General features: G+C 31.5%; 1 protein-coding gene across 1 annotated transcript in view; it reads right to left on the bottom strand.

Annotated features, from left to right (window-relative positions):
• SLC30A9 (solute carrier family 30 member 9) overlaps positions 1 to 11,973 on the bottom strand; it is a 74,573-nt gene that overhangs the window by 7,958 nt on the left and 54,642 nt on the right. The window contains exons 13-16 of the mRNA XM_011362820.2: positions 10,237 to 10,344; positions 7,791 to 7,956; positions 3,418 to 3,547; positions 1,916 to 2,029 (exon numbers count right to left, since the gene is read on the bottom strand). Of these exons, the coding sequence (XP_011361122.1) occupies positions 1,916 to 2,029; positions 3,418 to 3,547; positions 7,791 to 7,956; positions 10,237 to 10,344 (518 nt within the window). The remainder of the gene's footprint in view (positions 1 to 1,915; positions 2,030 to 3,417; positions 3,548 to 7,790; positions 7,957 to 10,236; positions 10,345 to 11,973) is intronic.

The following is an 11,973-nucleotide window of genomic DNA, read 5'->3' as shown; positions in this document are numbered from 1 at the left end:
AAGATAAACCAACACATTTTAATATAATAGTGTAGAGAATTAATCATACCCAAAGAGAGATCTGGCCTTTGCCCTTGTCTACTGGGAGGTGTTCTCTAGGGCCCTGGAATATCCTGCTGGATAATTATGTTTACATTTATTTTTGGACAAACAGTATTTGCTCTACCTCCAAAAAAGAATGTAGCTGAAAGGTCATCTCAGGCAATCAGTTATACAGCCCAATAAAAATTTCTAGACACCAGGGCTTAGTTGAGCTTCCCTGATAGGCAATACTCCATGCAAACTGTCAAATACTGTTACCAGGAAAGAAACACTGTCCATGACTCCATGGAGCGAGGATACCTGAAGCTCAGTGTTTTGAACTCTGACCTACATACTTCTTCTCTTGGCTAGTTTTAATGGGTATTTTTTGTAATAAACCATAACTTTGAGTTTAACAGCATTCAGTGAGTTCCATGAATCCTAATGAATTTTCTAACCTCAAGTTCCTCTTAGGAACCCCTCGAACTTTGTTAGAAATGAGGATGGTCTTGTGGACTGTGCCCTCTAACTACACAAATGGCATATAAAAAGCTCTTTGACATAATTTCAAGAGGCTATCAGTTGTCAGGTTTTGGTATAATATCAAAAAAGAATATCAAATTATCTGAAAATGCTCTAAGAATACTTATAAAGGCTCTTCCCATTCTTCATTTTCTTCATCCAAAGCAATATATAGCAACAGACTAAATGCAGAAGCAGACAGGGAATCTTGCTTAGATTTTTGCAAAAATACAAAACAATACCATTTTTCTATTTTTTTCATTTTAGAAAAATTTTTTTGTTAAAATGTTATTTATACTAACATGTACTAGGTTTATTATGTTTTAAAATAAGTATTTTTAATTTCTCGATTTTAATTTACAATTTGGTAAATATCAAAACATAAAAATCGAAGAAATAAAAACTCTTTCAAGAATTTTTAAGAGTGCAAAAGAGTCCTAAGACCAAAAAAATCTGAAATTGCTCATCTACAACCTTCAAAAATAATGCCCAATAAAGCTTGTGAACTATATTAACGTGAACAAAATCATCTTATTTGAAGCACTTCTATTAATCTTATCAGATACCTAGATTCAAAAAGAGAGTAAAGAAGCGTGGTAGAAATGTTTTCCCTCAATTTTTGTTTGCTTCCCTTCAATTTTTAGCAAAACTAAAGAATGGTCAACATAAACTAAAGAAAATGCACTGCCTTCAACAAGCTATATATGTTAAAGATCATTTATAAGTTATTTGCTGCAGACAAACAGAACTCGAATGTCAATAAATGACAATTTGAGAGCACTGAGACATTTTTAAGGGTAGTCTGATCAAATTGTATTTCAGTAAAATAACCAATAGATTGTAATGATCTCCAACTGAACAGAAACAAACAAAATATAAAATAATGTCAGATGGACTAAAAGCAAGATGTATGTGTATGTTTAAGGTCTCATGCTATTTTTTTCCAACTTTTGAAAAGTCTAAAGTTTCCCTTTTACCTTTCTCCAGAAACTTCCTAAATGCTTATCTAAAAATTAAAAAAAAAAAAAATTTTTTTGACTATTTTAGAAACTAAACAAGCAGTACAGAAAAACAGTGACTAAAACTATAGAATTTGGAATTCAGCAACTTAGGTTCAAAACCCAATTCCCTTACTTCCTTGAATAAATTATCCAACTTCTCTAACATAATCATTTTCTCACCCATAGCTTCTGATAAGGTATATCATGAGTAAAATGTTAAACAAACAAACAAATAAATAAAATGTTAAAAAAAAGAGAGAGAGAGATATCATGGGGTTCCTGAGAAGTATACATGCGATGTAATTATCATAGTGTCTGACACAGAGTACTCGAAAAATAGACATTATTATATTATAATGAATATATCTTACTTTCAGTTCCTTCTCAAGTCTATCTACTTCAGCTCCTAAAGTATCAATAATATTTTCTCCATGTTTAAGCATAAAGGTCTCTAGTTCTTCAGAAGTTTTCACTTCTTGAATTTCCTATAAAGAAAATAATAGCAGAAAACAAAATAAAATTTTTAAAAATCACAGTATGTTGATAATTTCTTTAAAAAATTATAACACCATTAAGTTTAATGAAAAATGAAAAACTTTCAAGCAAACTTGTCAGAATAATAGAAATTAACAAAGAAGCAAGTAGAGGAAATCCCAAGTTAATGAATTTCAATGTTTATTAACCTCACAACTATCAGGGAAATATAAATTAAAACAAGATATGATTTCACACCTATCATGATGACAAAAATTTTAAAACTCTGTCAACAGAGTCTCGTAAAAATGAGAATAGAATTTTGATGCACTAGTGGAAGAAGTTAAATTAACTCACTTTGGAGAAAAATTTGCCAATATCTAGAGAAGATGAAGACATGTTCACCTAATGTTTCACTTATTTTAAATCTAGCTATATATTTTCCCAAAGAAATTTTTGCACATGCAAACAAGGAAACATGTATGAGAATTCCATTGTGTATGTTTCTAATAGTTTAACAATGGAAACAATATAAATGTCCACCAACTGAAGACTGGATAAATTAGATATTCATGAGATGGAATATAAAATTAAAGTAAGTTAACTAAAAGTATACATATTAACATGAAAGAATTTCAAAAACATGCTGTTAAGGAAATTGTAGAGGTAATCATATAGTATGATACCATTTATATCAATCTTTAAAGATCCAAATGGTATTGTATATTATACTAAGAAAAATATATTGAAAAGTATAAAAACATAAATAGAAATAACAGACACTAAATTCAGGATAACTGTTAGTTTTAAGGGTGGAGGAAAGAAAATGGGATCTAAAATGAGAAAACAAGGGTTTCAACTGTTTTTGTAATGATTTCTTCTTTTAAGATCTTAAGCAAATACAGTACAGTAAAATGTTAAGATTTGACAAAGGCAAGTGGTAACTTCTGCACTGTTCATTATATTATCTTCTATAAATTCTCTTTTAAACTATTCTTAATAAAAAAGCAGAGATTCTGAAAGCACAGAGATCTAAATTCGTATGTGACTCCATATTATGGCCCTGAAATTTTAGGCAAGTTACTTAATCTGTCTCTCAATCTGCCTACACATAAAAATGAAAATATTATATTTTTACCTTACAGGGTTGTTGAGAGTAAAAGTTAGATAACATATATAAAATGCCTGGCATATAACAAGCACTTTAATAAGTTTGTGCTTTTCTTGTCTCCTCCATCCCACTCTACAGTAAATAAAACGGTCTTTGTCAAATTTTGGAACCCTAAGAAGTTGAAAGCTGAAGTGACCTTATGAGTTATAAAAGAAAAGTTCTTTTTACTTAAAAAGTAATTTTTTTAACCATTGGCTTTATAAGAAAACAATAAATACATGAACTTACTTGCAGCATTTGGTCAAAATCTTGTTTTTCCAAATACGATCTTGTAACAACTCGTCCATCAAAATCCACTTCTGCCTTAAATCTTACTTTACCTAATCCCAAATCTGTGGCTTTAACATCATGAATTGCCCTGCAATCAATAACATGCTTACAAATTTATATACACATATATACATGCACAAACACTTTAGTGGCACAAAATCTAGAACTGTTTTTTCCACTAGTGATGAAAATGGACTAAGACAGCTTTTAGAGTGTTTACCATTAAGTGCCACCTAACATTTTCCAAACAAATCTCCACTGGGGTGTTTTTACATAATGCCATACAAAGAGGTAAACTAAATATTATTTTATCGTAATTTGAATACATATGAATTATAAAGATGGTAGATTTTGAAAAACCAGCTCTAAATTGTTTTTCTACAATGTAGTCATTTTATCTCATAAACCTCTTTTCCTATTTTCAATAGCTTCTTTAAAAGTTTTCATACAACTCTGTGAAGTACTTTATTAGAATAAAGTTAATAACAATTACATAATAGGATTGATATGGGGAGTAACAAGCCAATACATATATAAATAGCTTAATATGGCACCAATTAAATGGAAGGCATTTCTTGAATGGCTTTCACAAAGTAGGTAAAACTGTCCCAAATGGGGTGTAAGTGACTTGCCCAAGGTAATTCAACAGCAGAGCCAGGACTCACCCCCAGATCTTGAGATAGTAAAACCCAGTGAGTGGTCTTTTTATTATACCATTTTGCCTCCCAGAAAGGGAAGCAGATGCTCAGGCATAACTGCTTTTCATCTCTTCTGCCCTAACCCTCCAGAATCGATCTTCCCCAAAAAACTGTTGAAAAATTACTTTCTTTCTATGGTAATCACTATAACATCTTTTCTTTACAGGATATCTAAGAGAATAAGAAAACACTCTGAATCCTGGGGGCATGGAGAGCTACCAGGAAAAAACAAGCCTTAAATGGTACTCCAAGTACTCTTAAAACATTTGACCCTGTGTTTTGAGTGATCTCAAACAACTTACTAAATAATGAGTCTAAAATTATCCATATAAAGAAGCATATTTATCAACCATCTAGGGTGAAAATAAGAATTAATGATTTATAAAGTTATATATGTCCAAGTTGACATAAAATTAGTTCATATTGGCAAGAGGCTATATAATTTATTCATTAATAAAACAAGCATATCTACCTCAGTCCTCACAAAATATTAATAAATTTGATTACTTGGCTAATACTTGAATAGCAGCTACTGAAAATATTCTAATATACTTTTTCCTTATGTTCTTATATATAACTAACTACTGATACAAAACTGGTATAGGCAGCTTCTGTCATGACTCCCTATGAGGCCTTGTGCAATCTTCTCTTCTTGAATGTGGGGGCTAGATCTAGTGACTTGCTCCTTACCAACAGAAAGTAGCAAAGTGATGAGATGTCACTTCCAAGATAAGATTACTAATTTGTGATTTTTATCTACATCCTCAATTTCTATAGCCTTCTCAGCTTGTATACTTTGATTAAGCAAGCTGCCATGTCGGAGAGGCCAATGTGGAAAAACATATATACTAAATCCCGTCGATAATTAAGTGAGTAAGCTTAGAAGCAGAACCATTCCCAGAAAATGACCACAGTCCCAGCTAGCACTTTGATGGCAGTCTGTGAGAAATCCTGAAGTAGAGGACCCAGGTAAACATGCCAGATTCCTGACCAATAGAAATTGTGAAGTAATAAATGTTTTTTTAAGTCACTGAGTTTTGGGGTAATTTGGCACATAGCAATAGATAACTAATACATTGTATGAACTAAAAAAACTGTATGAACTTTCTGGATTACTAACATTTATTTTTTCCAATAATTTAATATACAGATCTTCACCCTTCCAGAAAATTTAAAAAAAAACAAAAAACAAAAAACTGCTGTAGTCAGTCTTTCCATTTATAGCTCTTTTTAAAAGACTTTAATTATAAACAATATATGCAAAATTGTAAATATATATGTACCTAATAACAGGGCACCAAAATACATGAAGCAAAAATTGACAAAAATGAAAGGAGAAATAGGCAATTCAATAATAACTGAAGACTTCCAATAATGGATAGAACAATTAGGCAAGAACATCAACAGGGAAACAGAAGACTTAAACCAACTAAATCTAATGGACATCTATGTAACACTCCATACAACAGCAGCAAAATATACATTCTTAAGTGCACAAGGAACATTATCTAAGATAGATGATGATATTCTAGCTTATAAAACAAACCTCACTAAATTTAAAGGACTAGAAATAATAAAGTATGTTTTCTGACCACAATGGAATAAAATAAATCAGTTACACTGAGACATCTGGGAAACTCACAAACATGGAAATTAACACATTCCTAAAAAAGCAATGGCTAAATAAGAAATCAAAAGTAAGATTAGAAAATTCTTTGAAATGAATGAAGATACAACATAACCAAAATTTATAGGATGCAACAAAAGTAGAGCTTAGAGTGAAATTTATAATTATAAAAGCCTATATTAAGAAGAAAGATATCAAAAAACTTAATTAGCCATCTTAAGACAACAGAAAAAGAGCAAACTAAACCTAAAGCAAGCAGAAGGACGAAAATAATATAGTTAGGAGCAGAAATTCATGAAATAGAGAACAGAAAAACAGAAAATGAATTCAACCAAAAGCTAGTTCTCTGAGAAGATCAAGAAAATTGACAAGCCTTTAGCTAGACTGACCAAGAAAAACAAGAGAGAAGACTGAAATTACTAGAATCAGAATTGAAAGAGGCATTACTACCAAACCCAAAGAAATCAAAAGGACTACAAAGAACCGTTGTGTACCAACAAATTAGATAACTTAGAAGTAATGGACAAATTCCTAGAAAGGTACAAAGTACCAAAACTGACTCAAGAAAAAGACGACCTGAACAGAACTATAACAAGTAAAGAGACAGAATTAGTAATTAACAAACTACTTGAAAAAACCTATGCACCCAGATGACATCACCACTGAATTCTACCATTTAAAGAAAAAACACTACCGATTCTTTACAAACTCTTCCAGAAAACAGAAGAGGAGGGAACACTTCCAACTCATTTTATAAGGTCAGTATTACCTTGATACAAAAATCAGACAGACATCACAAGGATGTATCTATAGATTATCTTACATTAGGTTACTAAATAAGCCTAACCCTGATTTTAAGAATGCTTAGTTTCTAATCTTGCTCCAGTTAGAAAACTACTTTTCAAGATTAAACATATAGGACTTAGAATATAAATTTAATAATCACTTGTTTTGCTGATTCAGATACAGAGGTCATTGTTAAAAGACAAAGATTTTAATTACAACAGAAGAAAAATAAATTTTTATTTTAACCTATTTCTCGTTTGCCCTGAGAATACTTGGTGGTGGTGCTCGCGGCTACAGTGTTTACTCCAAGATAACTCACAGATTACAGTCCTAACTTTACCTTCAAAGTTTGCCATGAAATATCTCGCTTTTATTATTTTCACATCGCTCTAGTATATCAATAGTCTTTAGAAACCAATGACATCATTCTATTTATAGCATTCTATTTTTAGCAGTGGTATTTTCATTTACAAAATATAGTAATTCTTGATCACTGAAAATGTCAAATTGTAGAAAATGTAGCATTCCTATGAGTGATGCTAAATTAACAGTGGCAGCAAGCTACACTTTTTTCCCTAAACAGGAAAAGGGTTAAAGTTTAAAATATATATGTAGCAAGTAGAAAAACTGGAATTTCAAAGAACTGTTCCTTCTACTTCACCCACTGCTGCTGAATTCAACTGAAAAGCACTACTAGAACTGTGTCTTTTCTGACTAAATTTTTAGTTTTTTATTCTCATGTAATTTAAAAGATAAAATTTATAAGGAAAACTTTTAAAATAAGCTAAAATAATGAGTCTATTTTCAAAAGGAATATAAATTATATTTAATTTAGTTATCAATTCTCCATGAACAAAAATCTTAAATTTAATATATTCAATGTGTGATTACAATACAAATATAAGGCAAATACAAATATGAAAGTTCCACCTACATGGTTCTACATTAAGGAGGCAACTACTTTGCAAACTTCTGTTCCCATTACATCATCTACTGTTCCTTAATCTTAAAATTAAAGATATAAAAAATTTAAAAGGAAACTTAAGGAGTTTCTTAAAGGTTTTTACACTTGCTTTCTTGCAAGGTTGCAATTGTGAAAATTAATAGATTAAAAAGTTCTGAAGGCTAAAGCTCCAAAACCTCTTCTGGAAGTATTTATCAACCATTTCTATTTCTTAATGGTTTTGCAAACTTTAACAACATCACTGGAATAAGCTGACCTTACTGATGGGTCATTCTCCAGGAGTTCAGTAAGCCGTTGTACTTGTTCTGGCTGGATGGATCGCCCTAAGAGTGCTTCTGTATTAGTGTAGATGAGGAATGCTGAGACCACACCTAATAAGGTTCCCACACCCAAAGATCCCAGGCTGTCATACAGTGGATTGCCTAAATAAAGCACATAAGAAGTCAATAAATTAGCATGTTTTACTAGTTCAATAAATATTAGTGAGCAAATAACCATAAGCAGTAAATCAAGGGACTTGAAATTCACTCTAATTCCTTTAATGACATTCTCTTAATAGTTTCACCACCATACTACAGAATAGGGATGAAACAACTTGCTTCATAGTACATACAACTATTATGGGGTTTAATTATTTAAGATATGTTTCTTGCATCTGGTCATTACATGGGTAAGGAAGGGTGAAGGTTCAGAGCAGTTCCAGATTAGAGAATTCATATATGTATTAATAATTTAATAAAGAATTCATTTCCTTTAGCGATATCAGTAGCACTTTTTCTAGCCCAGGTTGACAAAATAATTGTGAGATCAAAAGCTGAAAGAAATAATCATTTTTGTGTCTTATTCTTAGCAAGGTCCTGTGAGAGAATTAAGCCATACAAAAAATTATATGGGTTACTTTTACTTCATTCAACCAAAAGTGAAACATAGCTAATACCATTCTAAATTTTAAAAAAACAAAGAGTTCATTCATTTGCATTCTCAAAGTGTGGTTCCTTGATTAGCAGCATCAGTATCACCTGAGCTTAAAAGAAATACAAATTCTCAGGCCTCACCCCAGACCATGCGAATCAAAAACTCTGGAGGGGTGGTGGGCAGGGGGGGTGGGGGGGTGGGGGGAGGGCAGTGGTTAACATTCTGTATCTTCCCGACCTCTAAGTGATTCTGATTCTAAAAATTGCCTTTGATTGTTAGGGCTTCATCTCTCCCACAACCAATGAGAAGAGCTGATTTACTATCTATGAAGGTATAGATTAATTTATGTAACAGACACGAATAAATATTACATTTTAAATCTTTATAAGAAATTTTATGTACAAGGCTTTTATTAGAAGTCTTTTTATTCCAAAAATAAAATGGCAATATTAAATTTTACTCTTAATGCATAATAAAACATACATTTTATTAAAAAATCTCAATTTACATACTAGCTTAACTAACGTTTAGTCAAAATATAGCACTAAAAAGTAAACTGATTTATCTGTACTAAAGTCTAACAAAAAAACATAAACCACTAGGTATGTAATCATAGAGTTCAAAATCAAATATTGCCCTTTAGAAATCCAAATTTCATTATTTTTATTTAAAAACATATATGTATAAATAATCCCATAGAAATCCAGGAATGATAGGTGGAAAACATTTATTTCTTGGCATATAATTTAATGTAAATAAATTAACTACTTTAAATAAGATTTCATTCTTAAAACATAAAAATTTTAAAAGCTTGACCAGCTAACATCATTATATAAAAGAAAATAATCGATTAAAAGTTGACTTATTCATCAAGTCACTTTCCTTAAGCCTAAAATTTTGTTAAGAAATAATTTAGGTCCAAATAATACCTAAAATGATAAAGTCAACTAGAAAAATAATAAAAACTTTTAGAAATACTCTGAATCATAGTGAACATAAGAGAATGCTGATTTTGTCTTAACATGTATATTTCAAAATGAGGAAGACCTATTCATATTTCAGACTATTTTAAGAAACAATGAAGAACTGTGAGAGCTCATCACCTAATATTATTTAAATACGCAAGAACAAATGAGTAACAGAGGAAGAAATTCCATTCTAAGAGAATTCAAACCTCAGAAATTTGAGTCTTCACACACTAGATGTTTCTTTTGTTTTAGAAAATAAAAATAAAATGATTTTTCTGTCTTCTCATTCACCTGTATTGTACTGGACTTTAAAACACTTAACTAGCTACCACAATGAGGATGGAACCAACTTGAGAGTCAAAGACATAGGAAAGCAACGGCACTTATTATTGGCACTAATAATGGAAAAGACAAATGAACAAGAGCCACCATATGTATTTAGAACTTTAAAGTATTAAAGTTCTCGCTCATATATTGTTAGTAAACCTGTGAGGTCACTATGACAAACAGCAATACTTTTATAGATAAAGACGTTAAAGTTCAGAATGACTGTGTATTTTATAAGTCACAGCTTGAACAGTTTAGAGCATTACAGAAATACTCTATTTACCAGCCTTTATTTCTAACTAAGAGAAATTCCTAACTCAGAGCAATCTGAACACTTTTACTGACCAAATGTCTTATACAAATAAGTTAATAAGTTAGATTAGTATAAAATTAGCATCTAACAATCTACTGATTTAAAATTATTCAATGATATATAAGAAAATTCTCACATATTAGTACAAATAAATCATGTGTAATTTAAGAAATATTTACCTGTTATAGAAGTAAGGCCCATACAAGTGGCTGCTATTATCACTCCCAAGACTGCCGCAGTATCCTCCAATAATATAACATTTGTACTAGGATCACGACTTTCCATTACTTAATCATTGGGGGAGAGATAAGAAAAATTTTCTGAAATCTTGATGCTCTAAGGTAACATTTTCATAAGTATCCATTTAAAATTAAGGTATAAATTAAGATAAAAAATGTACAAGATCCTGATTTTAAAAACCCTGCTCAATGCAAATATTAATTTCTTGGCTTAAATGTGCAAATTTCTTCCTCAAGTTATATAAGCATATACGGAAATACTGTAGTTTACTTAAATCATCCAAATATAAAGTATTCATGTTCAAATTACATTTCTTCTTTATTTTTTAAGGTCTTTTTTATTATTGAGGTAACATTGCTTAATAACATTATACAAGTATCATGTGTACAACATAATTCAATATCTGTATACACTATAGCATGCTCATCACCAGGAGTCTAGTTTTCATCTGTCACCATACATTTGACCCCTCCCTGACCTCTACCCATTTTGCTTTCTCCCCATCCCACTTCCCTTCTGGTAACCACCAATCTGTTTTCTGTATCTATGAGTTTTTGTTTATTCTTTTCTTTCTGTTTGTTTTATATTCCACATAGGAGTGAAATCATAAGATTGTTGTCTTTTTCCCTCAGACTTACTTTACTTAACATAGTACCGTCAAGGCCCATCCAAGATCCATGACAATATTTCATCCTTAAGGCTCACTTCTTCTTCATGCATTTGTCTATCGATGGACACCTAGGTTGCTTTCATATTGTAGCTATTATAAATAATGCTGCAATGAACATAGGGGTCCATGTGTCTTTTTGAATTAGTGTTTTCATATCTTTTGGATAAATACTCAGAAGTGGAATTGCTGGGCTATCTGGTAGTTCTATTTTTAATTATCTGAGGAATCTCCATACTGTTTTTCATAGTGGCTGCACCAATTTACATTCCCACCCACCAAGAGTATATGTGTTCCCTTTTTTCCACATCCTCTTCAAAACTTATTTTTTATTTGTTTATTGGGGTAACATTGGTTAATACAATTATACAATTTTCACGTATACATTATCATTTGACATCTGTATATTCTATTGTTTACCACCCAAAGTCCAGTTTCCTTTAGTTACCATATTTGATCTTCTTTACCCACTTCGCCCTCCCCCTAAACCCTATATTTGATCTCCTTTATCCCATCTACCTCCCTGCTCCAACTCCACCCTACTAGTAACCACTAGTCTATAGTACTCTGGTAACCACTAGCCTATAGTCCATTTGTCCGTCTGTTTGTCCTGCTCATTTGTTGCTTTTGGGTTATATCCCACATATAAGTGATATCATGTGATTTTCAACATTTTCTGTCTGGCTTATTTCGCTTAGCATGATTATCTCGAGGTCCATCCAGGTTGTCACAAATGGCAGTACTTTATGTCTTCTTATGGCTGAGCAATATTCCATTGTATGTATGTACCACAGCTTCTTTAGCCAATCATCTATCGTAGGACACTTTGGTTGCTTCCATGTCCTGGTCACTGTAAATAATGCTTCTATGAACACTGGTGTGCAAATATTTTTTTGGATATGGGTTTTCAAGTCTCTGGGGTAAATACCCAGTAGAAGGATTGCTGGATCATATGGTAGATAGATTCTTAGTTTTTTGAGGAACCTCCATACTGTTTTCCATAGTAGCT

This window comes from Pteropus vampyrus, unplaced genomic scaffold (genome assembly GCF_000151845.1).
Source record: "Pteropus vampyrus isolate Shadow unplaced genomic scaffold, Pvam_2.0 Scaffold79, whole genome shotgun sequence".
NCBI lineage: Eukaryota > Metazoa > Chordata > Mammalia > Chiroptera > Pteropodidae > Pteropus > Pteropus vampyrus.
This window is presented reverse-complemented; position numbering and strand designations above follow the sequence as displayed.